The 27,977-nt window shown below is 43.4% G+C and overlaps 1 protein-coding gene across 2 annotated transcripts in view; it reads left to right on the top strand.

Moving 5' to 3' along the window:
• The first annotated feature begins 412 nt into the window (after positions 1-412).
• ADTRP (androgen dependent TFPI regulating protein) overlaps positions 413-27,977 on the top strand; it is a 68,080-nt gene continuing 40,515 nt past the window's right edge. The window contains exons 1-4 of one of the 2 annotated variants that reach the window (XM_024763739.1): positions 413-439; positions 655-987; positions 10,625-10,759; positions 12,303-12,404. In XM_024763739.1, the coding sequence (XP_024619507.1) occupies positions 688-987; positions 10,625-10,759; positions 12,303-12,404 (537 nt within the window). In that variant the 5' untranslated portion in view covers positions 413-439; positions 655-687. The remainder of the gene's footprint in view (positions 440-654; positions 988-10,624; positions 10,760-12,302; positions 12,405-27,977) is intronic. The other variant, XM_024763747.1, reaches the window with a different exon arrangement.

Genomic DNA, 27,977 nt, shown 5'->3' with positions numbered 1-27,977 from the left:
AACTCAGGTATATTGGGGTAGTGACCACACACCTCTTCCTGATTCTTTGGCCACAGACCACTTGCTATGCTTCTTCCCTCCAAGGGAACAGAAATGCCTGTTTAAATGGAGCGTCTGGGACAGCTCTCAGTAACTCTTGGTTCTCTAGAGTATAGATAAAAAACTGCGGGGGGGTGGGGGTGGGGGGGGAAACAACTAACTAAAACGCTGGGGCTGCTCCCTAGAGGATCAAAGGTTGTTTCAGATTTTATAGGGCCTCAGAGACCTTAGGAGCAAGATTACAACACCCTTCCCCTTTCTAAATATTTACTTCCCTCCATGCGATAAACACGCCCACAATCTCTCCCTCCTAGTCTGTCAACCTGCTTCTCATTCTCTCAAGATATATTATGGCAACTTCCTTATTCTGCCCCCAAGAAAAGAAAATACGACCATGACGGTAGGTGTTTTCATTAGAGTTCTCTGGTACTTAACGATAAGGTCATTTAATCATGCCCCGACCCAGTCAAACAGTGCAAAGTGCACTTCTTACATTGCTCCCTGCCCTCTTCGAAGCCTAAATACTGAAACATATGCAAATTTGCGGATTACCTGCTATTATCTAAATGAAGGCATCTGAAAATCAGCAATAATCCTGTCTCCCACGTTTATCAGGAAAGGAGCCTATGAGAGAAGCAAAATTCAGCCATGTTGGAACTCTCAATCTCAGAGGGGCGTGTTACACAGTTCTCCTTCTCCGGCCTGGCCTGCCATAGGACTTCCGCTGTGACCTGCGGAAGTACGCTAGAGGGAAGCTACTTTGAGACCGTTACAGTTCCCTGGTCAGAGCTAGCCATGACGAGGACTTCTACGTGCATATACCACTTTTTTGTTTTGAGCTGGTATATCTTCCTCAATTGTTATATCTCACAACAAGGAGAGGATCGGCGGAAATCCAAAGTCTTTCTAAATGGTGGACAATGGAAGTACTTAACATTCCTTAACCTGGTAAGTCCATTCGGCTGTATCAGGAAGCAAGCTATTTGTCTGTAATATCAGTGCCTCTACACATAACACCTATGGATTTTATCAAGTACAAAATTCCAATATTTGTCTTTCTTCTTCACTGTTTGTTTGTGAGTTTTGGCATTCTCTTTTACTTGACAATTTGCTCTGAGAAACCCCATTTGGGAGTTATCCATAGCTACCTTTTGTGCTAATTGTTAAATGCTCTTTTGAAAAGAATCTTGTCTTGAAGTTCTTCTCAGATGAGCCCAAATGGGGAACTAAACTAATGGTTTCACCATGGGACTGACTACATATGCAGGAGGAATTTTGAACTTTGCTTGGGGAAGTCTGTGAGGGAAGGCAGAGTGGTGCATGTTGCGTGGGAAGTGCAATTTCCAGTGGAGGAATAATGCCCTTTTACAGCACACACAGACTAACAGATTTATCTAAGAAAAGCAAATACATCTTGCCATGTTCGGATCCCACTTCAATTTTTTATAGGCTCAGGCTCCATCTTAAAGGACAAATCACCCAACCAAATGGCCAATACACATTTTCAACTATTTACAAACCAATCACATCACTTGATCCTTTCTTGTCTCCCTAGCCCAGCTGACCACAATCTGATGAATGAAGTGAAGTGTGAATGAATGGGAGAAAAACAGGTTTTTAAAAAATGTTTTGGAAATATGTAAAATTATTTTTAGAGTTAAAAGCTAAACATGCTGCAGCCTTTGGGGATGCTAATTAAAGCTTTGAGATTTTTAACCTAAATGTAGGGTACCATATAAACATCTGATTTCAGAAACTAGACAAAATATTCCAATTCTTTGGCATCATAATCCTAGGCAGAGGTAATGCATGGAAAAAAAAAAAAAAAAAAAAGAAGATGACTCTCTGTAATGCTAAGGAGAGGAAATTCAGACGGTTCAAATCAAAGAAGCCTGGAAGTTCAGCTTCCTCCTCTCTGGTAACTTGCTGGCTTCTGATTTTGAGATTTGAGCCCTGAATACAGTTCTACGGTGCCTGAAGAATACCAAGGTGATGGCTTGTTTCAATCATAGAGTTTTATGAGAAAACAAGTAAATAGAAAATAACAAAAAATGATTTTGTGGAATTAGAATCATACAGTAAAAGTCTCAGCTTTATGTATCTATTAGCTTCACATTAAGAACAGTCAAGGTAAAGAGAGCAGCGTCAGCCAGGATTGATGATCTAATCAAATCCAAATTCTAGTATGGTTCTAGTATGGATGATCTAATCAAATCCAAATTCTAGTATTAGATCATCTAGTATGGATGATCTAATCAAATCCAAATTCTAGTATTCTTAGCATGGCTAAGAGCAGATTCATCACTGACTCCCAAAACCCATCTCCCTGGCTTCTTAATTATAGCTCGGTTGCATGTCCCAGAGGCACCATATTTCCAAGAATGGAAAAAGACACTCATCTGTCCAGGACACTTATATCCTAGTGTTAATTCCCTGACTAATCAGCCACCAAATCCTATGTCTTCCCTCTTGCTAGGTTCATCCCTTCTTCCCCAATCATACTGCCCCTCTCATTGTAGGTGTTTATTAGTTGGTACCTAGATGACCAGATCACCTCTTCACTGTCCTCCCATTATCAGTCCATCCATCACTCAGATTTCAGATTAATCTTCCCAAAGAACTGTTTGGGGTTTTGTTTTGCTTCAAACATCATAAGCCTGCTTGAGAAGTGTGGTCAGCTACTCAAGAAACCACAGGGGCTCCCTCTTACCTTACAGGACCAATCTAAACTCCTGATTTAAGAGCTCACCTGCCTACTTGGCCGTCGGGCGCTCGCCTCCCTAGGAAGGTTGGTCTATTCTCCAGGAAGGCCTGTGTCTTCTCCAGTGTTGGTCCCTAGGCTTTTGCTGTCACTGTTCTACCCATATTCACACTATCCTTGAATGAAAGGCCTACCTGCTTCTACACCACCTTGCTGCTTTCACAGACCACCTGAAATCCCACATTCTCCTTAAAATCTCTGCTGAGCAACTCTAGCCCAAATTCGTTTTTTCCTTTCCCTGAATTTTTACGGCTTCTCTCAGTCTCCGCTTATTTATGTATAGTATTGTTTTCTCATTTTCACCCACATGTGATTCTCAACATTTCAATCAAATTGTCAGTGGCTCCCAAACAGGAGTTTTGTCTCCTAAGTCTTTGCCAGCCCGGACGTTCTACGATTCTACATTGTACTTGCCACAGTGGCTGGCGCAGATTACCCCATAATAAGAGCTGGGAGCCTTGGTATGTTGACTGGACTTGACCTCACTCTTCTGTATTCCTGAGCAGTACGGTCTCTTCTGACATCTTCTGGCCCTTGAAATGAGCAGAGGGGGGCTTCCCTATGGCTGTTTCCTTTCTGCTGTTAGGTGTCATCCTGAAATTGTGACTTAAGGCAATGTTTTCCAACTGGTGAAGATGGGTTGAATGTGTTTTAGAGGATCGGTTTAAGGTCAGACTTCAAATATGTGACATCACGTGAAATACTGTGCCTTAAAATTTCTAGCTCTTGAGGTCTTGTGGGCTGATTAATGGTTGTGTTTCCTAATGATTAATTAGTGTTAACTAACGAATAATTAGTTAATGGTTGCGTTTATAAAGTCACAGAGGTCTCATAACTTGCTATAACACTCTTAAATTTATTTTATGTAAACATATTGAAGTCAGTACCCCATCCTGCTTTCCAGGAAATTTATATCCCACCCCTTTAAACAGCTTTCATTTCTAGTTGGCTGAATATCCGTCATGGCCCCTAAGAACAAAGTCCAACTTAATGCAAGTCAGCATTCTAAGTGGGCCCCATTTCCTCCCGAAGCTACCCCAGGGGCTTCAAAGGATTGATGCCTGGGGCATGAGGTGAGTTAGTGGGGGTGCCACTGAGGAATGGTGACCAATTCCTGCCTAGTGCCTAAGGAGAGTAAAGGAAGAAGAGGAGAGATGTGATGTCTGTCTAATGAGGGAGTAAACTGACCCCAGGGAAGAAGCAGCCAATTCCCTGTTGGGAGGGAAGGCAGTATAGCTTAGTGGGTATAAGCAGGAGCTCTAGGATCATGAGCTATCTGGGATGGTTCCTCAGTTCCACCTCCTACTGACCCTGGTCTGGGTATTTCTTTGTCTTCTATTTCCAAATCTGTCAAATAGTGCATAACCACAGAGTGACCGTAAGGGACAAAGGACATGAGGGAAGCACTCAGAATGGTGTAAGAAGTGGAAAACGGAATGAGGAGATAGGAGAGTGCTGGTGAGCTTCTAGCCATCTCATCTTTGAGTACAGAAGGGATGGTGCAGAGGGGAGGGTAATTTTGGGGTAACATCAGTCCCCTCACTGAGCACCATGGGTAGTGGGTCATGGATTCAGGCAAGGGTCACCCAACTGCCTCACTGCTCAAGTACTTCCCTCCACAGGCCTCACACTTCAGCTTCCCAGCTAGAGGAGGACCACTGTGGAGTCAACGCTTTCCCTATATAATAGTTGCCTAGGTGGATGCCCTCAGGCACTGGGGAAGCCCTAGAGCTAGAGTCTGCAAGCTCAGGCAGAGGGCAATGAATCCTGCTGAATGCGGTAGCCCCCAGGAGCTGGGCATGGGGACAAGGCAGTGCTGTGGACATCCTCGGGTGCTCACGTTGGCTCAGGCTTCCAGTGCCTGGGTCTTCCACAGTGTTGTGTTCTCTCCTCTCCATCCACTCCACTTCCACCCAGGGACTGTCCCTGACCCCAGGGAATGCAAGCTGGGAGAGGGGATAGAGGGATTTTTCAGCTACAATTGAAATCGGCTTGCAGAATTCGTAAGAGTTTGCTGGGTTTTTCTCTTTTTAAAAATAAACTTCCTTCTGAAACATGGTTAGAGGTGGTGCCTCATAACTGGGATCTCCAGGGGAGATTCTGGGCGGGCCCCTCCCCGTTTCCCTCCCCCCACTTCACCAACAGAGGCATGACGTTTCCCTCCCCTCTTCATATAAAGTTGCCCAAGCCGCAGGCAGCTCTGACCTCATTATCGTCAAGCTCTCAAGATGACAACAGCCACTTCATTACATAGGTCCTCAGGGATGGCAAAGCAGGGCCAGGGGAAGAGAGATCCTTGAGAGATCCCTGGGGACGTTCCATCGTTCAAACTCCAAGGTAGCCCATGAACAGTGAGAAGACAGGGATCCATTTATAGTATATAGAACCCACTGCGATACTTGGGGCCAACCTTTAATTTCCATCATTGGGTTAATATATTCATCTGTGGAACTCTTAAGCTCAGCAGACTCAGAAATACACTTAACTGTCTATTCCACAAAAATGCTTAAGATCACTGTTTTTACCTCTCAGATAGATGAAAGAATGAGGGCTGAGAGAAGGGAGGAGTCACCACCAGCACCCAAAATAAAACAGCTGTGGTTTACTGAGTAACCATGACAGCATTTTGGTAGGTTCTTTGTGCACAGTTTAAAGATTAGTGATTGAAGGCCTAGCTTCTGGAGCCAGACTGCCTGGGTGCCACTCACTTGCCGTGTGCTCTTGAGTGAGTTACCTAACTTCTCTGTGCCTCATATGTAGTGGATCTGTGGTGTGGCACACAGATTCCCCTACCTCCCCAGCATCAAGGTACTCATTCCCCAGCTCCTGGGAGAAGGGGTGCTGGCTGCTGATGACTCATAGCTGAGCTCTCATCCCACAACTGTCCTCAGCAGAAGGGAGCTACCTGGACCAAGGCTTAAGACCTCCCTGAGGTTGCTGCGTGCAAAGACTGGTTGACCTGGGCTACAAAGGCTGGGCTCCAGGACAACTCTGAAGGGACAGCTCAACTCCAGGGCTCCTTTGGGGATTAGCTGATTCCATGCAACTGTACTGCCCTTCCGGTTTTCCTGGTGCTCAGTCCTTCTCCCTCCCTCCCTCCCTCCCTCTTCTCATGGATGTTCTGAGAGCACTCCTCCATGAACACCCTTCAGGCAGATCTCAGCATCTCAGATTCTGTTTCCCAAGGAAACTGGCCTACAAAACGTAAAATGGTAAATGTACTGAAAAGGTTCCTCCTCTTCTGCCGCCTCTTCTTCTTCCTAATAAAGACATATTAACATAGAACCTGCCCTGGTCTGTATTATGCCTAACTTCTGGCACCTAAGAGACATTCTGTGAATGTTGGCTGCATGAATAAATGATCAGAACATAACTCTTAACTGGTAAGAGCCACTTTCTAGAGAACCCCATCCCACCTGTAAGACAGCCTACCCCACGGCCATCCTACTGCTACACTGAAGCCAGCTGTTATCAGCTATACAACACTGGCTAAGCATTCTTACAAATCTTCCTTCCAACCTGTCCCTCAATGTTCTTAGTTTCTTCTCTTTATTTTCTTGTGTTCTTCATATCAGTTCTTCTCCCATTTTCTTGATCTCATTCCTTCATCTGTTTCATAAGCTCAATGCACATGAATAATGTCTGAAATATAATATTACATATAATACAGATATATTTGACAAAGACTTCCTCTACCTGTCCCAGATGCCACCACCCTTACCACCACAGTTATACAAAATGCACATCACAATGAGTCCCCATTTGCTGTTTTATTCTGAATTAATCTCCACTGCAAGTGTTGCATCACTCTGAAGGCGAGACCTGAGAAAGTCCCGGCCTGTCTGAGTCAGGCACAGAGAGCTGAGCTGGGCGTTGGATTACTTGACTCATTCAATCAGAGTTGTAATGTCTTGCTCAGGAAACTTGTGGAATCTCCCTCTCTGGAATTATTTTTAAATGAAGAAATTCTCATTTCCTGGGATAGTTTAAGAGGATTCTGGCTTAGAGCAAGGAAAATAAACTTGACGACTTAGAAAGGTTAAGCTTCTGTTTTCAAGATTGTTGTGAATTTTGTGAAGACATATGAACGTAAAAACGAAACATCCTTTAGCTATGGTTTCTCAAGTTGCACTAGTTATTAAAAAAATGTAAATTAAGCTCTCCCAGGTGGTAAGTGTGTCAGCTAGCAACAAAAATGGAAGACAGCTAACAATCTTAGATCAGCAGTATTTCAGAAGAAAGGACAGACGGAATTAGGGAAGAAATGGTAGAAAAAAATTAAATCAGACAGCAGCCACTCTGAAGTAAACCCTGACCAAGAAGATACCGTTAACTCTGCTTTTCTGAGCAGCCCAAATAGTTGAGAAATGTTAAACAACAGTAATTTTGCTGTAAGAGTCGTAAAAGAAGGCCAGTTGTTGCTATCTTCTTTCAATGCTACTCTATTAGTTTGCTGGGGCTGCCATAAAAACGTACCACAGACTGGGGAGCTTACACGACAGAAACTTCCTCAGAGTTCTAGAGGCCAGCAGTCCAAGATCAAGGTGGTGTTAGCAGGGTTGGTTTCTACAAGCCTCTCTCCTTGGCTTGTGCCTCTGTGTGGGTCTGGGTCCTAATCTCCTCTTCTTCTAAGGACACCAGTGCTACTGGATTAGGGCCTACCCTCCTGTCCTCATTTTAACTTAATCACCTCTTTAAAGATCCTGTCTCCAAATACAGCCACTTCCTGAGGTACTGAGGGTTATAACTTCAAATATGAATTTGGGGAGCATACAATTCAGTCCCTAACAGCTGCCATTTTCCCCCTTGACTATTCCTTCTGTGAGTGTCTTATAAACATCCCAGTGTACTGTCCTTAGGGAATGAGCAGACCAGTGTCTGGTTTTGTGAGCCGATGCAAACCTGCCCTTGAGGCCCTGCAGGAGGCCTCCCCATTGAGTAAGCCGATGCCACCTCCCTCTCCTTGCTCTCCATCTCTGCTGTGTGGATCCTCTATGCCCTAGTTCTTGCCTATTTATTTCTTTTGGCAACACCCTAGCGCCTTCCCCCTGGGCTCCTATGTAGGGGCTCATAAATATTCCTTGTTGATACAGATGATGGCACATCAACGTGGATTAAGATCAATGGAGACAAGGCTGCCTCACGCACACAGCTGGCATCTCTCCAAAGTGACATATGCCTGTGAAATAACGTGTGAGCTGAGGGCAGAGGGGGAGAAGTGATTGGCAAGTTTGTGGTGTGGAGCAAATTTTTATCGGTGAAGGAGAAGCCACGGAGGCTCTGAGTAATGTGTTCTTTCCCCAGTCCAATTTCCACATTCTGCGACTGGGAAAGGCAAGAGAAAGTCAGGACGAGCTTGACTCACGCTGACGCTAGGAAGTTCTCGCTAAGGAAAGTGGTCACATGGACTTCACATGCTGGGTGGAGGCGGCCTCTCCCCAAGGAGGGAAAACCTGGCAGGCACTCAGCGCTCAGTGGGAGATTAATTGCTGTGTGGATTAATTGCTGTGTTGATAGAACGGTGCAGGCCTCCTCACCGGGGCCCAGGCCCCTCGTCTGCCCTTCCTAACTCCAGCAGCTGCCTGCTATGGCCTCAGGGGTGAGCTGAGAGCTGCTGGGGAAGAAGGGGAGAGAAGGAGACTTCTCCTAGCATTCAGTGCAAAGACTGCACTCCAATTCTGCAGCGCTCAGGGCTCAACGGCAAAAGTAAATGACGAGTATTGGGGTGGCAGCCTCTTCATGGCATTTAAAACTGTAGCCCACCCTCCCTGGAATGGCCCCTTCTGGTTTGAAGCTTCCTCCTCCCTCAGGGCCATGGGGTTCTTGCACATTCCTCATTTTTTACCATCTGATCATTCTTTGCTACTTTGCTTCCCCCTTAGCCCTTCTGTCCCTTAGAGGAGGGCATTTCCTCAGCATTTGCTTCCCACTTCTCTCCTCTTCCCTTTGTCCTCTCTTCAGAAACCTCATCCCACCATGTGGGCTCATCTCCGCAGCCCCGCCTCCCTGGAGGCTACCAGGTCTGCATTTCCAAATGGAAGTTCCTCTAGGCAAGTGGTTCTCAACCTTGGCTGCCCTGATTACAATCACCTGGGAGAATGTTTTAAGATCCTGAAGCCTAGGCTGCACCCCCAGACTCATTAAATTAGAATCTTTGGGAGTGAGAATCAGGCATCGGTATTTTTTGAAGTCATTTTTAATTCTCCCACCTGGAGATAATGGTCTCTTTTTCTGAACTCCCACAGTGCTTTATCTTTATTCTTAGAAACCTGCCGCATCACATGGTGTGTGTGGTTTTTTTAAAGTCTGGCTCAAGAAGCAGACTTTGGGTTTCAAATCCTGGCCTTGATATTTATCAACCATTAGACTTTAGACAAGTTTATTTATCTCTCTGTGCCTCAGTTTCCTCATCTGTAAAATGGGAAATGGGGAAGGAATAACAGGACTTACCTCATAAGGTTGTTATAAGAAATTAAAAGCTTAGATCAGTGGCCAGCACATAACAAGAAATCAATAAAATCCAGCTATTATGAAAAAAAAAGTCAGCTATTATAGTTTTGAGTAGTCAGTAAGATTTTTAAGTGATAAATTTATGTCTAATCCAGTGGTTCTAGAACTTCAGCATATACACAGAGCACCTGGGAGTTTACTGAAAAACAAATTCCTGGGTCCCATTCCCAGAGATTCTGATTCCATAGTCTGGGGTGGGGCTGAGGTCCTGCATTTCTAACAAGCTTTGGGGTGATGCTGGTACTGCTGGTCTGAGGACCCCCGTGGGGACATCGCTGGCCTAATCCACCTCTGTGTCCTCTCCTGCCCACCCTTCAGCCTGAGGAGTGGCAGGAGGCCAACTCTGCGAGAGGTTTCCTAGGGTTCAGAGCTCAGAGCTTGTTCCCCAAAAGCCGACTTGGTTGATCATTAGTCCAGAGGCCCAGGTTCCAGAACTTGTCTGACTCAGACTCACAGCGGAGTCCAGGCTGTTCCTTTTGTACCAGTCAGAGCTTTCAAGGAACAGGATTGATTCTGAAGCAGTAATTCAAAACCAACTCCAACTCTGTACTATTGTGACCCTTAAATTAGAAGCCGTGGGTTTGTGGAACACTGTAAGAATGGACAAAGTCTGTTCTGATTGTGATCTTGTGTCCTTGAAAAAGGCCCTGCTTCTTTTTCACCTTCAAGGCCCTCAGGTACCTAGAGATGCACCCGAAGCCACGGTTTGCTGTATAGCCCTGTGGATTTAAATCACTCCCTCACACAGACTGTCTCTGTGAGGTCTTCAGAGGCCTTCTCCTCTGGCTTCTCCCTCAGAAAGGCAAGGTGCCATGTTGTGGGTTTCCCTCAGGAGAGCACAGAGCTCCTTCATGGGGCTCTTGACGCTGATTCTGGCTTCTCTAATGAGATTGCAACACTAGGCATTTAAAAAATTTTTTCTTCCTAGGAAGAGGCCAGAATATATCTACCATTGTGTCTGGTGCTCTGCCCTTGTGCTGTTTATCTGGTTTTTCCCACCTCTGTGCAGTCAAGGTATCTATCTCATTACATTCTCCTTTTAAGCTGACTCTATTCTGTTTCCATTTTAGCTCAAGTCCATTATGCTAAATACTGTACACATTATTATCCCCTAAACAACTTTACACAATCGGTTTTAGTGATCAAGGTCAGGGCCCAGCAAGTTGCAAGACCAACCTTCGAATTGGCTCCCAACAGCCAGCAGCCCCTCCTTCTCAAATCAACACTGCTCCCAGAGGGATGGTGCTTCATGTCAGTGAAGAATGTATTAATTAAAGGAAATGAAAAGGTCCTCATTTGTTGTGATGAATTTAGTTCTTGCAGGCCCTTTTCTACGGGGTGGCCTGTCTGGAAGATGTGCTGAAAAGAGCTAAAGGGAAAAAAGACATTAAGTTCATAACAGCCTTCAGAGACCTGCTTTTCACCACACTGGCTTTTCCGATATCTGCAGTAAGTTTACAAAGATGTGCAGGTAATATACTACACATGTCATATGGACTGACACTTCTCCTGGGCAGCAAGGAGCCCATTATTATAATCCAGGGCAACTGCATTTGCATAAATGGTCTGAGGACTGCATAGCACCGCCCAGTGTCTTCGGGAAATAAGGCACATTAACTGACAAGATTTATCATTAGCTTTTGTACCTTTGTGAACGTTTGCTACAAGATCCTTATTACTGTCTAACAGGGAAGTCTGAAGGACTTTCTTAACCAAAATACAACTGCGATAACCTTGGTTCCATCAGGGTGATGGGAATGGAGGCTGCTGAGGAGGCAGATGACTAATTTCCCTTTCATACATCTTGTTTCACTTGCTGCAATAAGCATTTGTTACTTCTGCAAGTGGAAACCATTAAAAAAAAAAGGTATGAAAACTTTCAAAGTTGACACTTTGAAATGGAGGAGAGAGAGGCTGTTTGAAATACCTGGTGTGGGACACATGGTGGGTGACTCACGCATTTTGTTGAATGAATGGACATTGGGAAGAAGCAAGACATATATATGCAAGGGACAGTCGGCTTGTTGCTGATACTGTCCACATTTCTACGACACTGCGCATGTTTTCATTCATTAGTTAGAATGGAAACAAACCGAGACCAGGCACACAGGCTGCCCAGCAGGGCCTATAATTAGAAATGATTACCTCTTTCTACCCGTCATCATTCCACTTCCTATAGTATTGAGACCTCAAACTTAAATCCAAAATGAAACTCTCCAAACACTAATAATGAGCTCTCAGATAACGGAGTGAGTACTGGCATTCCAGTTTTACTTTGTAGGACACCTCCTCCTCCACCCCCAAAAATCTTCTAAAGAGGCTAAGTTTTTTTTGTATCAATGGAGTTTATTCATTTTTTAAGACTTAGAAATTGAGCCTTTGGAATTTAAGAAGATCACTAGAAGATTAATAGTTATTTTTTCCCATCTCTCCATTGATTTTGTAGCATGGAAGACAGACACTTTGAAAAGATAGCCAAGGGGTACAAGAGGATGGGGATCAATCCAAAGTTCAGAGCAATAAGGAGATCCAACTCTCCGTTAACTAGCTTGTGAACTACCCTGGGAGCTTGTCACCTATCCTCGCCCCAGCCTTCCTGCTTCCCCTTGCCATGCCTATTTAGAGAGTGGGCAACGCAAGTGCAAGACTCAAGCCATTCCATGTGGCTGCTCTCAGCACTCCTGGTAGAGCTCAGAGAAGAGAGAAGTCATTGGTTAAAATGAAATGGTCTGCGAATCCTATTTATCTACATCCTCTCTGCCTGCCACAATGACAAATAATTGATCCCTAACTCTCTGAAATCCCCAGAGACTGGGTATTGTAATTCTACAATAAATAATTTTTTCTTTCATTTAGTATTTCATTATGTATATATAGGAATGTATCTTTAAAACTGGTATCTGTTTTTATTTTGCTACGTTTCCTTGATTATCTTAGGAAGCACTCATTGAAAATAAATCTAATGATACTATTTTTGTGTTCTATTTTCCAGTTTGTATTTTTGTCATTCTGGATCCTCTTCCTCTATGATCGAGAACTCGTTTACCCTAAGGCCCTAGATGGTATCTTTCCAGTGTGGTTGAATCATGCAATGGTGAGTGAAAGGAAAATTTAGTGAATACAGAACGGCAATAGCCTCTGTTCTGAGAACTCCAAGTGCCTTATTTATGTTTCCAAACTGCTCCTCAACCCCCAAAATCCCATTCACTCCTCCCTCTTCATCCCGTCGCTATTTATTTAAAGAACACTTTGAGAATACGAAATGAACAAAAAGCGGTGCTGTAACTGGAGATACAGAGAGCAGATGGGATGTCCAGGCAAGACTCTTCGCCAAGTTGCTTATGAAGTTATTGAAAAGACATGAAACCATAAGGGCAAGCAAACTCTTGGAGCCTGCAGTCCTGAAAGAGAAGTAACTTCAGCAAATAACATGTAATGAATTCCTATCTAGGAATGGAATCAAGCAAGCTTTAAAAATAATCCACCCTGGATGTTAACTAGACTTGTGGTGGTGAACATTTTGCAATACATACAAATATCAAATCATTATGTTGTACACCTGAAACTAATACGCTATACGTGTCAATTATACCTCAAAAAAATCCACCCAAATGTCCAAAGAATAACTCACGGCTCAGAAGCAGCTTCTTAGCTAACACTTGATCACAACTATTTATCACAGATGATTTACACATTTCTGTTTCCCATTTGGGTTTTTATTCATGTATTTATTTTTGAGGGGCTGAAGAGTAACCAGAACCTGTTCTGAGTTATTCAGGGCACTGTATCTGAATACCAGTAACAGTGGCCTGGACAAGCAGAGCTGGAGCAGGACTGTCCAGGCCTTGGATGAAGGAGGTCTGAGTCATCAGCACCACATGCACAGAGTAATCAAAGTACTTGCTCCGCTTCTCAATATTTACAAATGTATTTCCACATTAGTCAGGAATTCAGAAGGAGGTCTGAGAGTCTGTGAAGCCAATGACATTTAAAAACCGGGGGGCAGGGGGGCTTCCCTGGTGGCGCAATGGTTGAGGATCCGCCTGCCGATGCAGGGGACGCAGGTTCGTGCCCCGGTCTGGGAAGATCCCACATGCCGCGGAGCGGCTGGGCCCGTGAGCCATGGCCACTGAGCCTGCGCGTCTTTAGATAACAATTACAATCCTGAATTTTTCCAAATTAAAAAAATAAAAACTCAAAAAGGTTAAGTGATTTGCCTGGGGCCACTGAGCTCATAATTCACTCTTCCTTGCCTTGTACTATAGTAAGTGCAGAACTTGTGGTTCAGCCTAGTTTCATAATTCACCAGGCAATCAAAAAGGATGTCACTTTGCTTGATTAACAAAGCAAAGTGAGAATTCTCACTTAAAAAAATCCAAAATCCCCATCTGTATGCTAATAAGCCAAAACTCTACTTAAGAAAATGAAGCGATTTGGGACAACTGACTGAGCTGGATGTTACTAAAATAAAAAGGCAGAGTATTGAAGGTGTCTTTTATTTGGAGCCAAACACATATATCAAATACCTTTTCAAGGTTTTGTTAGCTCAGCTAGTAGTTTTCCTACAACTATTACAAGCTTCCTACCTCTCTGGGGTACCATTTTCCACATGGAAGTAAGATTAGATTTCTTCCAAATAGTTGTGATGGTGATGCCCAGCATTTGTGACCTTGCTAAACAGCCATATGGATTTTTGGTAATTTTGGAAGCAGATAGCTTGATAATGTATGTCATATCTATCAGTTAATTAGCAAGGCAGATAATATACAACAGAGAACATAAAATATTCGTGTGCCTTCACAACCTGGGGGTTTCTTTTGACCCTGCTCTCTGCCTTTTGGTCAATCAAGTAACCTAAATCCCTTAGAGAGAAGGGGCTAGGGTCCAAAAATGTGGAATGACAGTGAAAAAGAGAAAAGAAGAGGCAACCTGCCTTGGGTCAGACACAGACTCTTCTGTGATTCTGTTAATTTAATTGGAGAAACTGCCAACAGAGCCATTTCTAGTGAAAATGTTGGCATCAGCAAAACCAGCATTGGGTGCTCCTAACGGGGTCATCCCCAAACGTCCATGCTTCCTTATGGTGTGTGCTCCAAATCCAGTGTGCTCGTGACTGCATCTCATCCCTCTTCCCCAAACTGTGTCCCTTACTCTGGACATTTTCTGTCCTCACTATCAAATACTCCTGGTCTATTACCTCAAGGAATGCTCTCTGTTGACTTTTTAAATACTAGTATAAAAGAATATGGAAATGGCTGTTACTGGGTTAATTTGTTGACACTTTCTGCATTTTAACAGTGTCCTTCCATGACAACTCAAATGAGTAAATACCCAGAAACCACCACTGTGGCAGCCAAAGTGAGGATGGGAGGTCACTGGTACTAGTTGCTTCCATGTAGGGCTGGGCCTGATCTTAAAATGAATCACTTACTGTATTGCTCCTTTTTTTCTTCCATAATATAAGAATTATTGCTGTACACAGCCAGAGTCATACTTTCCTGAAGGTTCTTTCATTTCACAACAGTCTTTATGTTTACTATTCTAGCCTTAGCTCTGGAATATTCTTCCTGTTGCCATTTGCGTTGCTGTCCTGGGTTTTAAAAAAAAAAAAAGAAATACCACTCTCCCCTTTGACACAGTGTAGTTCTAAAACCTTCATGATTCATCAAGTCTTTGGGCTCCTCCCAACCCAACCCTTCTAGCTCATTCTAGACTTGCCATTGCAGTAGATCGTTCAAAGCTGACTATCATCTCTAATGGACATTCTTCTATCCTTGTTATATATTCAAACCAAACAGTAACATCAGTGTAATATTTGCATCAACCGTGGGCAGGCTGCCTTATTTAAAGTAGATCAACCGGACTGTTTTATTGCTAAGCTGTTCTCCAGTCTTCAAGAAAGAAGGGAAAGAATAGCAAAGTACTCCTCCAGGTTTTGCCAGGAAAACATTAACTCCTCAGGCATTATCTAAATGACTACTCAAGATAGAACCAGAACAGACAGATTCAAACAGCAGGAAGAGGACTCAGTAACTGAGGAAACGCTCAGATCCTAACCTGAAGGGAGCTGGGGGAACTTATTTCTCCGGAAGTCAACCTAAACCATTCAGGTTTCCCTAAAGGAGAGCGAAGAGATCAGAGAACCCCCCCAGAGGCCCTCTACATTTGAGATCAGTACACGATTATTGAGCAAGTGCATACAAGTACCTTATAAACTACCGAGGACTGCATAAATAGTTATGATCATGTAAGACTCTCAATCCATGATCACAGAGCTTTAGAACTGGAAAGGCTTCATTTATATTAATGGAGATTTCAAAACAATCTGCTCTTAAGAGACAGGCCTTGGCTCTTTACATCGGAGCAAATACCAAATCCAGCCACCTAGTTATTGAATGTGTTGTCATTTATTCACTTGAAATAAAATAATGATTAAGTACCAGCTATAAGGGTTAACACCAAGATGGACATTTGACAAGGGTTTTGACTTCTGGCAACCTTAAATCTGGTGGAGCCTAGTTTACACACACAACGTTGAAATAATACAAATAACAGTTAATGCTAATACAAGACATTGACATAGATGGTGTCATGCAGCGGTATGTTATTATTGCCAAGTGAATGACATAGACAGGAGGGCTGCTATGCCCCTTGTGTCCCAGCCTGGCTGTGACAGGCATGTGGGTCATGATTGGACAACCTGGAAGGCCTTTTAGCCCTCTCTGGGGGCTTGCTGGGGAGTCAAAATGTCAAGGGAAGCTCTAAACCTTCCAGTTTCTTCCTCACTCATAGTATGCCACATGTTGTCCATCACTAAATTCAGGCCCAGATTTTTCTCTCCCACCCGTAGCTTGGTGTGAAACTGTCGGGCGGCTAGGTAGAGGTAGGTGAGTCCTAATGAGTAAAGAAGGTCACCTGTGGGGACATCAGCATCAAAAGGCCCCCCTTTGTCCTCAACGTTACAAACCCCTCGCCCATGCCTCCTTGGTTCTTTACCCCACCGCTTCTGGGCAGAGAGGACCCACAGTCTAGATATCTCTGGATAGCTCAGTGGTTTTCAGCCTTTAGGAAACAGAACACTTTGTGAATCTGAGGAAATCTATGAACACTTTCCCAAGGAAAGCACAAATAACCATAAAATTTTGTGTACAATCTTAGAAGGTTCATAGACCCTCAAAATTCCATTTATGGACTGCAGGCTAAAATCTCCTGACATAACTGAACATATACTTGAAAACTGGGCCCCCGGATGAGCTCTAACGCTGAGTTCAAATAAAAAATACAAAATCAAGAATTATTCATGGGGTGACAAGAGAAATTTGAGATATGATTCCTAACCTCAAGAAGCTTAAATTATAGTTTCATCTATATACATACTCCCACCCAGTCTTTTAACTTGCTGTAAGTAGAGGCTGTGTTCTGAAGGAACTCTGGCAGAACATTTGCCACAGTTAAAAACAGCCCCCCGCCCCTCCAGTATTATTACCCAGAAAGTCCATGTCTGAAAAGGAAGAGGGTCCTGGTCAGGGTTCCTATGGGGAACTCCACCTCCCATCTACTTCTGTTTCCACATGATATAAGACAACAGCCAGAGTATGTTCTGCTGATACAGCAGTGTCCCGGCCCATGTCACTCACAGGGTGGTAAGTGAGATCCTTTGGAGGCTTGGTCTAAGTCTGCAGACATGCTGTGCTTGTGCTCAGTATAGATCTGGAATGTAGAGCCATCAGGATTTACTGAATATCTGGCAAGAAAAAAAAGGGAGATAAGATTATTAGCTTAAGACACAGGGGAGGTATGGATAGAGATGGTAGGGGAGGTGCAAGGATTGTGGAGAAGGAAATTGTTTTGTCTGGACATGTTTGAGATGCCAATTAGACAACAAACTTTAGATGCAGAACAGGCAGCTAGACATATAAGCCTAGGGGAGGTTTCTGGACTGGTGACATAAATTTGGCTGTCTTCATTATAAAGATTGTTTTTAAAGTTAAATAAGATTACCTAGGGAGTAAGTATGATTAGAGAAGATATCCCAGAGCTAAGCCTTAGAACATTCCAACTTTCAGTACTTGGGAGGAAAAACAGGAGAATTCAACAGAGGAGGTTGAAAAGGAGATGCCAGTGAGTTAGGAGGAAATCCAGTGCAGTTTAGTCTCCTGGAAGTCAAGTATATAAATGTTTCAAGAGGAAGTCTTCTACGTCAAAAGCTGCTGAGAGGTCAAGTAAGAACGACACTGTAAGATGATCATTGGATTTGCAGTAATGAACTCTCTGGTGACTTGTACAAGAGCAGTTTGTTTGTTTGTTTGTTTTGCTGTATGCGGACTTCTCACTGTTGTGGCCTCTCCTGCGGGCGGAGCACAGGCTCCTGACGGACGCGCAGGCCCAGCGGCCATGGCTCACGGGCCCAGCCGCTCCGCGGCATGTGGGATCTTCCCGGACCGGGGCATGAACCCGTGTCCCCTGCATCGGCAGGCGGACTCTCAACCACTGCGCCACCAGGGAAGCCCAACAAGAGCAGTCTGACTGGGGGGAAGGGAGAGCCTTGGTAGTGCTGTATGTATTAGTTTCCTGCTGCTACTGTAACAAATTAATGCAAACTTAAATGGCTTAAAGCAATACAAATTATCTTACAGTTGTAGACGTCAGAAGTTCAAAATGGGTCTTATGGGGTAAAAGCAAGGTGTCAGCAGAGCAGCATTCCTTCTGGAAGCTCTAGAGGAGAATCTGTTTCCTTCCCTCTTCCATCTACAGTCTGCCTGCCTTCTTTGATTCACGGTCTCTTCCTCCTTCAAATCTGTTGTACCATTAAATTCTAAAATCTTCTCTGGCCATTTTCTACTCTAGACCAAGCCCACATTAGAAAGAGAAACGATGACTGCCAACAATGACCAGAAAATGGTGCTGGGAAATAACTTGTCATGCGACTCTAGAGAGGGAAGAGCTGCCCTAGTTAAGCCAACGGCGTACCACAGGAAAGATCTTTTCTCAGAGCATTGCTCTAAATCTCTGAGCAAGAATGAAGATAGAATCATTTATCGGACCCTGATATTTACTTGGATTTTTTTTTCAGGTTTAATCACTACAGTGTTATAAAAAGTTGCCCTCTTGTTTTAAAACACTCTATTCATTCCATTCACTTCCTAATCTAAGGTAGGTTAGACTCTCCAGTGGCACTGGAGAAACACTGGGTTAAATGAATGCTTAAAGCTCAGCAGTGAAGTCAGAAGCTAAGCTGGGATTAGGAAGCAGAGCTAGCTGGGTAAGGACAATAAAGCCATCTTGCCCCTCAGGAAGTCTTAAGGTAAACACAGGAGATTCTGATAATGAACTGCCAAAGGATTACCAGTCCACTTAAGGTTTTATATAACTAGAACCAAGCAATCACAGTGCCCGCTTTCTTCATCTCTTGAGAGCAGAAACCAGAATGGTGGAAATACATCTTTAAAAAAAAAAATCCCAGTTCTGAGAATTTCCAGTGTGTGCTGAAGAGCAGCTTGCTTTTACAATTCCATTATCCGGTAAATACATCCCAATTTCAAAATCAAAGTCAAAGGTTTTTAATGATCAAAACCTATACATGTCTTCTAAGAAGTTACTGGGAATTTGAATAATTGAAATCATTCGGTGTCCTTGAGCGTTCGCTAACTGGTCTCCCCTCCTGTGTGATGTAATTAGTCCCCACTTCCATGGCAACCACGGGTAATACTACCAACAGGAAGAATGACTTTATGCTGGAGAATAACCAAGGTGGAGAAACTCACAACAGAAGATCCTAAACCTCTCTGAAATAAAATCTAAGTGGGTAGGAGAGGGCAAAAGTCCCATGATCTCAGAGCAGAAGTGAAAATGCCCACGAGCAGCCTGGTGGAGTGTGTGAGAGCCTTCTCCACAGATTTGAATGGACATCCCCTTCCTGATTTGGGAGCCAGCACAGAAAAGCCCCCTTCATGCTTCTAGTTACTTCATAACCCCACAGGCAGACACTCTGACAGCTGCAGAGTCCCGTCCTTGAACAGGGAGCTGCTGACAGGCTCTCAACCAGACTCCACATCTTTTTCCCTGGTCTCTTTATCTTCTCTGCCTACAGATCAACCACTTGTGCCTAATTGGGAATTGAGCTTTTCCAAGTCCTCTAATCTTACTCTCACCTCCAGGTCCTTGGATTATCAGCCAGTAGATGATTTCTAGTCTGCTTTATTCCACTTGCCCACATATTATCCACCCATCACATGGATTCCTAGCTCTCACATGCTTATGTCCTAAGTTTTGAATTCTCAGCCCTGCCCTTCATTCCTCTCAATCTGATGGGCACAGTCATTAATATACAGGTACCTGCGTTCCCAACTGCTTCCTCAGTCTCAACAACTCTTCCAACCTACCACCAGCCTTACTTACTTATCAGCTTCATCCTTTTTCTATCACCTTCATGTATTCACTAGACTCATTTATTTTCTCTGAAAGTTTATAATTAGAGCAAAGCTAAAGAAGAGTGAGAACATGGGAACAAGAATGAGCTCTTTCTCTAGGGACTTCACGCATGTTGAGCCATGTGAGACGGGGCAACTGCCAGAGTCTGTGAGAGTGTGAGCAAAAGGTTTGCTCAAAGTGGAGATCCTGCGTTTATGCTCAGTGATTCTACACTGAGTGTATACTTGCAGTCTTTTAACAGTGGTCTGATAAAAGGGCCCAGATGCCATTTAAAGAGCATCTCCATTAATACAAAAATCTACAGGCATGTTGGTGCACACTCCATGTGTTCACTCAAAGAATCAGCTATCTAATTCTGAATGCTGAGAAACAATAAAAACCTGATGTTAGAAACAAGCTTGCTGATCAGGGCGCAAGAGGGCATGGCCATTGCTTGAAAATGCTGTTCTTGCTATTGTCTTAGTACATATGACTAACAGACAATAATATAGTGATATTTCCCTTTTTACCCAATTCATGCTTGACGATAAATATTCTTTTGTAGCAATGATTGGCAGAGACACTAAAATACTTACCCATCAAATAGTATTTAATAAAAGTCTTTTGTCTCCGATCAACCCAGGGACTTCAGTTTAAGCCTTATATGTGGGAACATTTTAATTAATATGCATACTTTTTCTGACATATTTTAAAATACTTTGCTAACCTAATAATGTCAGAGTTAGTGGCATTAAAATATCATGATGATCACAGAAATTGTAAGCCTAGAAAAAAAAGGTGCTTAAGAAATATTTGTTGAATGATATTTGACAACTGGAATATTAAGCTGCATATCCACAGGGAATGACACAATCTTAGTGGTATCTTTTGAGGTGGTGACTTTTAGAGCATGGTGCAGACAGTCCAAGACATCTCCAGGTACAGGTCATCAGGAAATGGACCATCTGGTGAATCATAGTCTATCTTCACAAAAGTCCTTCCACATCTGTTAAGGTTCTTCTTGGGCTAAAAAGTTGGACGGGATAAATTATTAGGAAGAAAAGTGCTGCAGCTTGATGCCTGAGAGTTGGTTTGGGACGAGTGGAAGCAAAATGTCTTAGCCCTGTGTCTCAGTTGCAAAATTAATTGATCTCAGATGTTTTCTACAAGTTAATTTTTGATTTCATGAAAACAATTGACAAGTGCCAGAAAACCTCAATTCTGGTCCCACTTCTGCCATTGTCTTGCTGTGTGATTTTTGGAAAAGCTAACAGACCTACACTGGGTATTGGTTGCTTGAAATAGGTGTGTTTACTGTTCTTAATTCTCAGTGATGCTATTAGGAGCACCTAAAATAATATGTGTGCAACATAAAGTGCTATCCGTGATCCGTAACAACCTATGCCAAATTATTGTCAACTTGGAATCACCGTCACCCCTTCTCCATTCTCTGCATAGCAAGGGATAAGCCTGGAATCACACACAAGGTCCTAGAATCCCTTTCTCCATATGGTTCCAGGTGAGAGTCAGCCAATGACAGGCACTCTCATGAGACGTGAAAGTGAGGACGCCTTTTTCTCCAGCAGCAGTTGAGAGCAGATGTGCAGACACGAGGTTAGCATCAACTTCTGGACAAGCACCCAGGAATCACAGGCTTTATACTACAGGCAGCGAGGGGGCAGAGACTTCTGAGATTTACCACTTCTGAGCCAGCTCCCTCAAACCATCCCCTTGTAGTAGAAGTTTCCCTCACTTTTACTGCTTTGACCTTTCCAATAATTGCCAAAGCCTCTAAAACCTTCATCCTTGGAATCCCTCAATGGGCTTCCCTGTTCCTGATGGGATCCCGACTGATAATGACCATAAATTCCTGCATCCTTCCAAATCATGCCCACAACCCTTAGCAGGAGGAGAAAGTTATCCACCCAAAGGAAACAAGGTCCCAAGTGCCGTCCATTTCTGGCCATTCTTTGCAACAGTAGCCTGAAACAAACAAACATACAAACATCACAAGACACCTCAAACACTGAAAAAAATATTTTAAAAATATTTGTAAACATTTGACTTACGGACAAGAAAATAATGGAAATTCCCCAAAGTTAAAATAAAACAGAAGAGGAGCTAAGAAAGAGACTGAGATGCAGGCAGTATCTGAAGAAAGCATCACTGATTATTTCTTGGAATTTATGAAAATTTAATCCTCAGAGTCAAGAAGTGCCAAAAAAAAAAAAAAAAAAAGACACACAGGACACAGGGCAGACATCTAGTCACTTGTATGACATCACAGACACCTTAGACAAAAAGATCCTAGAACCAGCCAGATTAATAAAATGGATTTCCCCAAAAGTAACCACTGTTACACTGATAGCTGATTTCTCAATACCAACAAAGAAGCCAAAAGAAGTGGAATAACAGCTTCAAAGTATTGAAGAAAAAAAGAGCCAACCTATTTACTCTCCGAAAGTATCTTGTGAAACAGGGACAAAGTAAAGACATTTTCAGACACATGAAAACAGACGTTATCACCCACAGACCCTCAGTAATGGAAAATGCTAAAGGTCGTACTTCAGGAAGAAGGAAAATGATCTCAGAAGGGAGGTATGAGATACCAAAAACAATGGCAAGCAGTGTGTTCAGTTTATGGTGACTTTAAAAAAGAATGAATTAAAATCCTGGATGCAAACAGAATGTAAGTTGAGAGAGGGCTGATTAGAATTAAGGCATGCTAAGCCCCCCTGGATTGCTGATGGGGAGGGGCTAGAAATAATGACTTATATTAGCCGTTACCACATTAAATATGCGTGTTTTAATGTCTAGAATAGCCACATACAAATGGAGTGTATGACTTATGCATCAGTAGCAAAGGAAAAAATAAACAGAAAAAAAAAAAACTGATGAGAGTTCGAATCCATGGTCAGAGACTGTTCTAAGGTGTGGAGAAAAGCATGTGAACAGGACCTGGTATGAGGTAGATTCAAACCCATGAATATGGGAAGTGGCTTATGGTGGAAAGGCCTTTCCTGCAGGATTAAGTTACCATCCCCCGAGAATCATTTCTACTGTTCCTGCAGGCACAGATCTCTAAATTATGCAACCAACCCCTAATTGAGCTGTTCCAGTTAATAAAGTAGGTGATATGATGGGGGTTGGGGTGCAGGATGGGAAGGTCAGAACATATTTGAGAGTAAAATGCTAAGCTTCTGAAGTACTCATTTTAAAGGGGTAGGCAAAAGAAAAGGGAATTAATGATTAAATCATCCTTTTTGTTCATCCCTTTAGTAGGGACAAGAGCCCTGCTCCCGAAGGCTTATTCCACAGGCCACTATTTAAAAATACTAAATTGTGATGATAGATGAATTTGGCACAGTGTTCTCCTTTCTAATCCCGGCAGCTGTCCCTGGAGAGGAAGCCCATAGAGTTCTCTGGCAATTAAGAAGAGGCTCTTGGGCTTCCCTGGTGGCGCAGTGGTTGAGAGTCCGCCTGCCGATGCAGGGGATGTGGGTTCGTGCCCCGATCCGGGAGGATCCCACGTGCCGCGGAGCGGCTGGGCCCGTGAGCCATGGCGGCTGAGCCTGCGCGTCCGGAGCCTGTGCTCCGCAACGGGAGAGGCCACGACAGTGAGAGGCCCGTGTACCGCAAAATCAAAAGAAAAGAAAAGGCTCTTGATCATAAAGTGCCTGCCTTCCATGCTAGGCAATGTAACAATTAAGCACAAGGTTTGTATCTTTTATATATTGCGGTGCATGGTGTGAATTCGTTTGTATATAATTAAAGTTTCAGGGTTGGGTTTTAAGGTCTCAGGATTGTCTGATTTACTTTCCTGTGAATGTCAACATGGGAGTTCTGCACACAGATCTACAGAGCAACTGGACCTACTAGTGAGGGGAGGGGTGAAATGCAAGTTCTATTTGTTACCCGGGATTTCCCCCACTGAGAGATCCAACTGGAAACCAAGTTCTCAGCTCTCCCCAGCTCAGCAATGCCCCCAAATGGAGACTTTGCCAACACAGGCACTGCTTTTCTTTTCCCCAATTTCCCAATCCCTTCCGTTCTTCTATTCTATTCTATTCTGGTGTTTGTGGGGTTGGCTGATTAGGAGTTTCCTTCAGGGCAGGTAGGGCTATTTGCGCCACACGCAAAACAAGCAGGTATGCCTTTCCGAACGGAACAAAGTCCAAGAGCATTGCCCCAGACCCATACGGAATTATCTATACATTCTGCTCATTCCTCTTATTCTAGCCACCAACTATCCCCAAACTGCCAAACCCAGGGCTCCTGTCTCCACCCCCATCTTACTCTCAGTAGCATTCAGCACACTACACTTCTCGCTCCCTGAAACTGTGCTTTTTTGGGTTCTATTGATAGCAGACTGACTAGTTTTCCTCCTACCTCAGTCTCTGGCTGTGTCCTCTACCTGCCCTCTAAGTGATGCCCTCTTTAAGGCTTCTCCTGGACCCTCTTTGCCAGTACTCTTTTCCCAGTAACTACTCACATCCATCCCCATGGGTTTAATTCTATCCATGTGCTGAGTCTATAGCTCAGATAGCCTTTGAGTTCCAGACTTGTTTCTCAACTGCCTACCTGACACCTATAGGCGTGCCACAGACATCTCTGAATCAACGTGTCCAGAAGTGGACCTGTTATACTCACTGCCAAACCTGTCCTGGGCACCTCCATCTCAGAAAATGGAGCCACCATCCTCCCAACTGCTCAAGACAGAAACCAGCATTGACCTTCCCACCTCCCTCCATCCCACCACCCTCATATCCCATCTATGAACTAATGTCGTCGATGCTACCTCCAAAATATGTAGCAAATCTGTTTGCTTTCTAGTTTGCTTTCTGTTCACTGCCAACACCCTGGTGTCCACCTTCACTTCTCATCTAAACCACACAATACCTCCAAACTGGTCTTCCTGCTTCCATTCTCAACCTTTTCCATACAGCAGCACGATACACAGGAAATAGTGTCCCCCTTCCCAGTGCTCTGCAGTGGCTTTCCACTACACTTGGAATAAGTGTAGTGGAAACTACATTTATGGGAACTCCTTCCCATGGCCTACAGGCCTGATGAACCTGGCCCCTGCTTAATGCTCCAGACTCCAGTGGAGCCTGTCTCCCCATTACACTATGTTACAGCTCTTCCAGCCTCTGCTTTGTTTCTGCAACTATGAGAGCTCCTTCCCACACCAGGACCTCTGCATATGGTGTCCCCTTTGCCTGGAATGTTCTCCTTTTGCTCTTCCCTGGCTTTGCTCTTACACTTAGGTCCCAGCTTAAAAATGACCTCAGAATGACCTTCCCTGACTGCCTTATGTAAAGCATGTGCCTCCACTTTCCTTCCAATGAGTAGATTCCTGTTTGTTTCCTTTATAGCCCATATCGTGACTGGTATCTATGTGGCTGTTTACTTGTTTATAGAAAATCTTGCTGATTAGACTGTAAGGTCTGCAAGGGCAGGGCCCATATATGTTTACTGTTTAATCCCCAGCACTTCACACAGCACTTGGCATGGGGTAGGCACCTAATGAAGATGGCTGCACGGAAGAATGAAGTCTTTTCCTCTTGCTCTGGTAGCTTCTCTGTGCCCTAGACTGACCCCAGAGTTCCTCCTCAGGGGTAGAGTGAGGTGTGCTGGGACCAAAGGGCATTGGAGGCAGAGAGAAAGCCTTTAGCAGCCCTGCCTTTACAATCTGTGGATGACATGATACGTTTGAAACTTTGAGGTGTTCTTTTGTACAGAAAGTTACAAGTGAGGAAAATTCTAGAGAGATTATTGGTACCTTGAAATATCTATGGGGCTTTTCATTGTTGTATCTGAGACATATGCTATATTAGTGACTGACTTATGTTCAAAGAGAAGCACAGAGTCATAGTAATTACATATATTTTGTTAAAGGAGAGATGATGTTTATTCTGATTTGGACTGGACTGTGGCTCAAAAGCGGTTCTGGAAAAACCATTTCCAGGCTTACACTTTCCTCTGTTATCACCATTCTCAGATGTTAATTAGGGAACTGAGTATTCATGTAGCCAAAGAGAGTTCAAACAACCATCAAATCAAGGAAGAAGGGTGGCAGAGGCTGAATTTAAGAAAAGGAATGAAGCCATGACCACAGAAAAAACCAGATGAAAGAAAAGTGGTCAAAAGAAAGAGGAGAAGAATTGGTTGGAAAACCAGCTTCCTTTTATCTCTGTGAAAGTGTGTGGAAGGCCAATTTCCCCCATTTTTGTTGGTGGGCTAGCAGTGGCTCTGAAAGAGATTCTCTCTCTCTTTTTTTTTTAATGACCGAACTGAGTTGCAAAAGGAGGCCCTGGATCGAACCCACACCCCCTGCATTGGAAGGTGAAGTCTTAACCACTGGACCACCAGGGAAATCCCTCTGAGAGAGATTCTTGATAACACACAACCAAGGATTCCTACTGATAAGCAGAAGCTAGTAATGGGGTGCGTTAGTATTTGTGAAAAGTGAACCCACGAATGTGGAATTCCACCAATAGAAAGAGAATAACTACTTCGGTGGCTGCCACTGAACCTAATGTTTTTTCTTTCCTTTAACATCTTTATTCGAGTATAACTGCTTTACAATGTTGTGTTAGTTCCTGCTGTATAACAAAGTGAGTCAGCTGTATGTATATATAAATCCATTCCCATATCTCCTCCCTCTTGCGTCTCCCTCCCACCTTCCCTATCCCACCCCTCTAGGTGGTCACAAAGCACTGAGCTGATCTCCCTGTGCTATGCAGCTGCTTCCCACTAGCTAGCTATTTTACATTTGGTACTGTGTATATATCAATGCTACTCTCTCACTTTGTCCCAGCTTACCCTTCCCTCTCCCTGTGTCATCAAGACCATTCTCTCTGTCTCTGTCTTTATTCCTGTCCTGCCCCTAGGTTCTTCATGACCATTTTTTTTCTTTTTTTTAGATTCCATGTATATGTGTTAGCATACGGTATTTGTTTTCCTCTTTCTCACTTACTTCACTCTGTATGACAGACTCTAGGTCCATCCACCTCACTACAAATAACTCAATTTTGTTTCTTTTTATGGCTCAGCAATATTCCATTGTATATATGTGCTGCATCTTCTTTATCCATTCATCTGTCAATGGACACTTAGGTTTCTTCCATGTTCTGGCTATTGTAAATAGAGCTGCAATGAACATTGGGGTGCATGTGTCTTTTTGAATTATGGTTTTCTCAGGGTATATGTGCAGTAGTGGGATTGCTGGATCATATGGTAGTTCAATTTTTAGTTTTTTAAGGAACCTCCATACTGTTCTCCACAGTGGCTGTATCAACTTACATTCCCACCAACAGTGGGAACTCTCAAAACAGAGTTCCCTTTTCTCCACACCCACTCCAGCATTTGTTTGTAGATTTTGTGATGATGGCCATTCTGACTGGTTTGAGGTGATACCTCATTGTGGTTTTGATTTGCATTTCTCTAATGATTAGTGACGTTGAGCATCCTTTCATGTGTTTGTTGGCAATCTGTACGTCTTCTTCGGAGAAATGCCTATTTAGGTCTTCTGCCCATTTTTGGATTGGGTTGTTTGTTTTTTTGATGTTGAGCTGTATGAGCTGCTTGTATATTTTGGAGATTAATGCTTTGTCAGTTGCTTCATTTGCAAATATTTTCTCCCATTTTGTGGGTTGTCTTTTCGTCTTGTGTATGGTTTCCTTTGCTATGCAAAAGCTTTTAAGTTTAATTAGGTCCCATTTGTTAATTTTTGTTTTTATTTCCATTTCTCTAATAGGTAAGTCAAAAAGGATCTTGCTGTGATTTATGTCATACAGTGTTCTGCCGATGTTTTCCTCTAAGAGTTTTATAGTGTCTGGCCTTAAATTTAGGTCTTTAATCCGCTTTGAGTTTATTTTTGTGTATGGTGTTAGGAAGTGTTCTAATTTCATTCTTTTACAGGTAGCTGTCCAGTTTTCCCAGCATCACTTATTGAAGAGGCTGTCTTTTCTCCATTGTATATTCTTGTCTCCTTTATCAAAGATAAGGTGACCATATGTGTGTGGGTTTACCTCTGGGCTTTCAACCCTGTTCCACTGATCTGTATTTTGGTTTTTGTGCCAGTACCATACTGTCTTGATTACCGTAGCTTTGTAGTAGAGTCTGAAGTCCTGGAGCCTGATTCCTCTAGCTCCATTTTTCTTTCTCAAGATTGCTTTGGCTATTTGGGGTCTTTTGTGTTTCCATACAAATTGTGAAATTTTTTGTTCTAGTTCTGTGAAAAATGCCACTGGTA

The sequence above is a fragment of the Neophocaena asiaeorientalis genome, unplaced genomic scaffold, assembly GCF_003031525.2.
Source record: "Neophocaena asiaeorientalis asiaeorientalis breed wild unplaced genomic scaffold, Neophocaena_asiaeorientalis_V1.1 scaffold427, whole genome shotgun sequence".
Classification (NCBI taxonomy): Eukaryota; Metazoa; Chordata; class Mammalia; order Artiodactyla; family Phocoenidae; genus Neophocaena; species Neophocaena asiaeorientalis.
The sequence above is the reverse complement of the archived record's forward strand: the minus strand, read 5'-3'. Positions and strand labels throughout refer to the sequence as shown.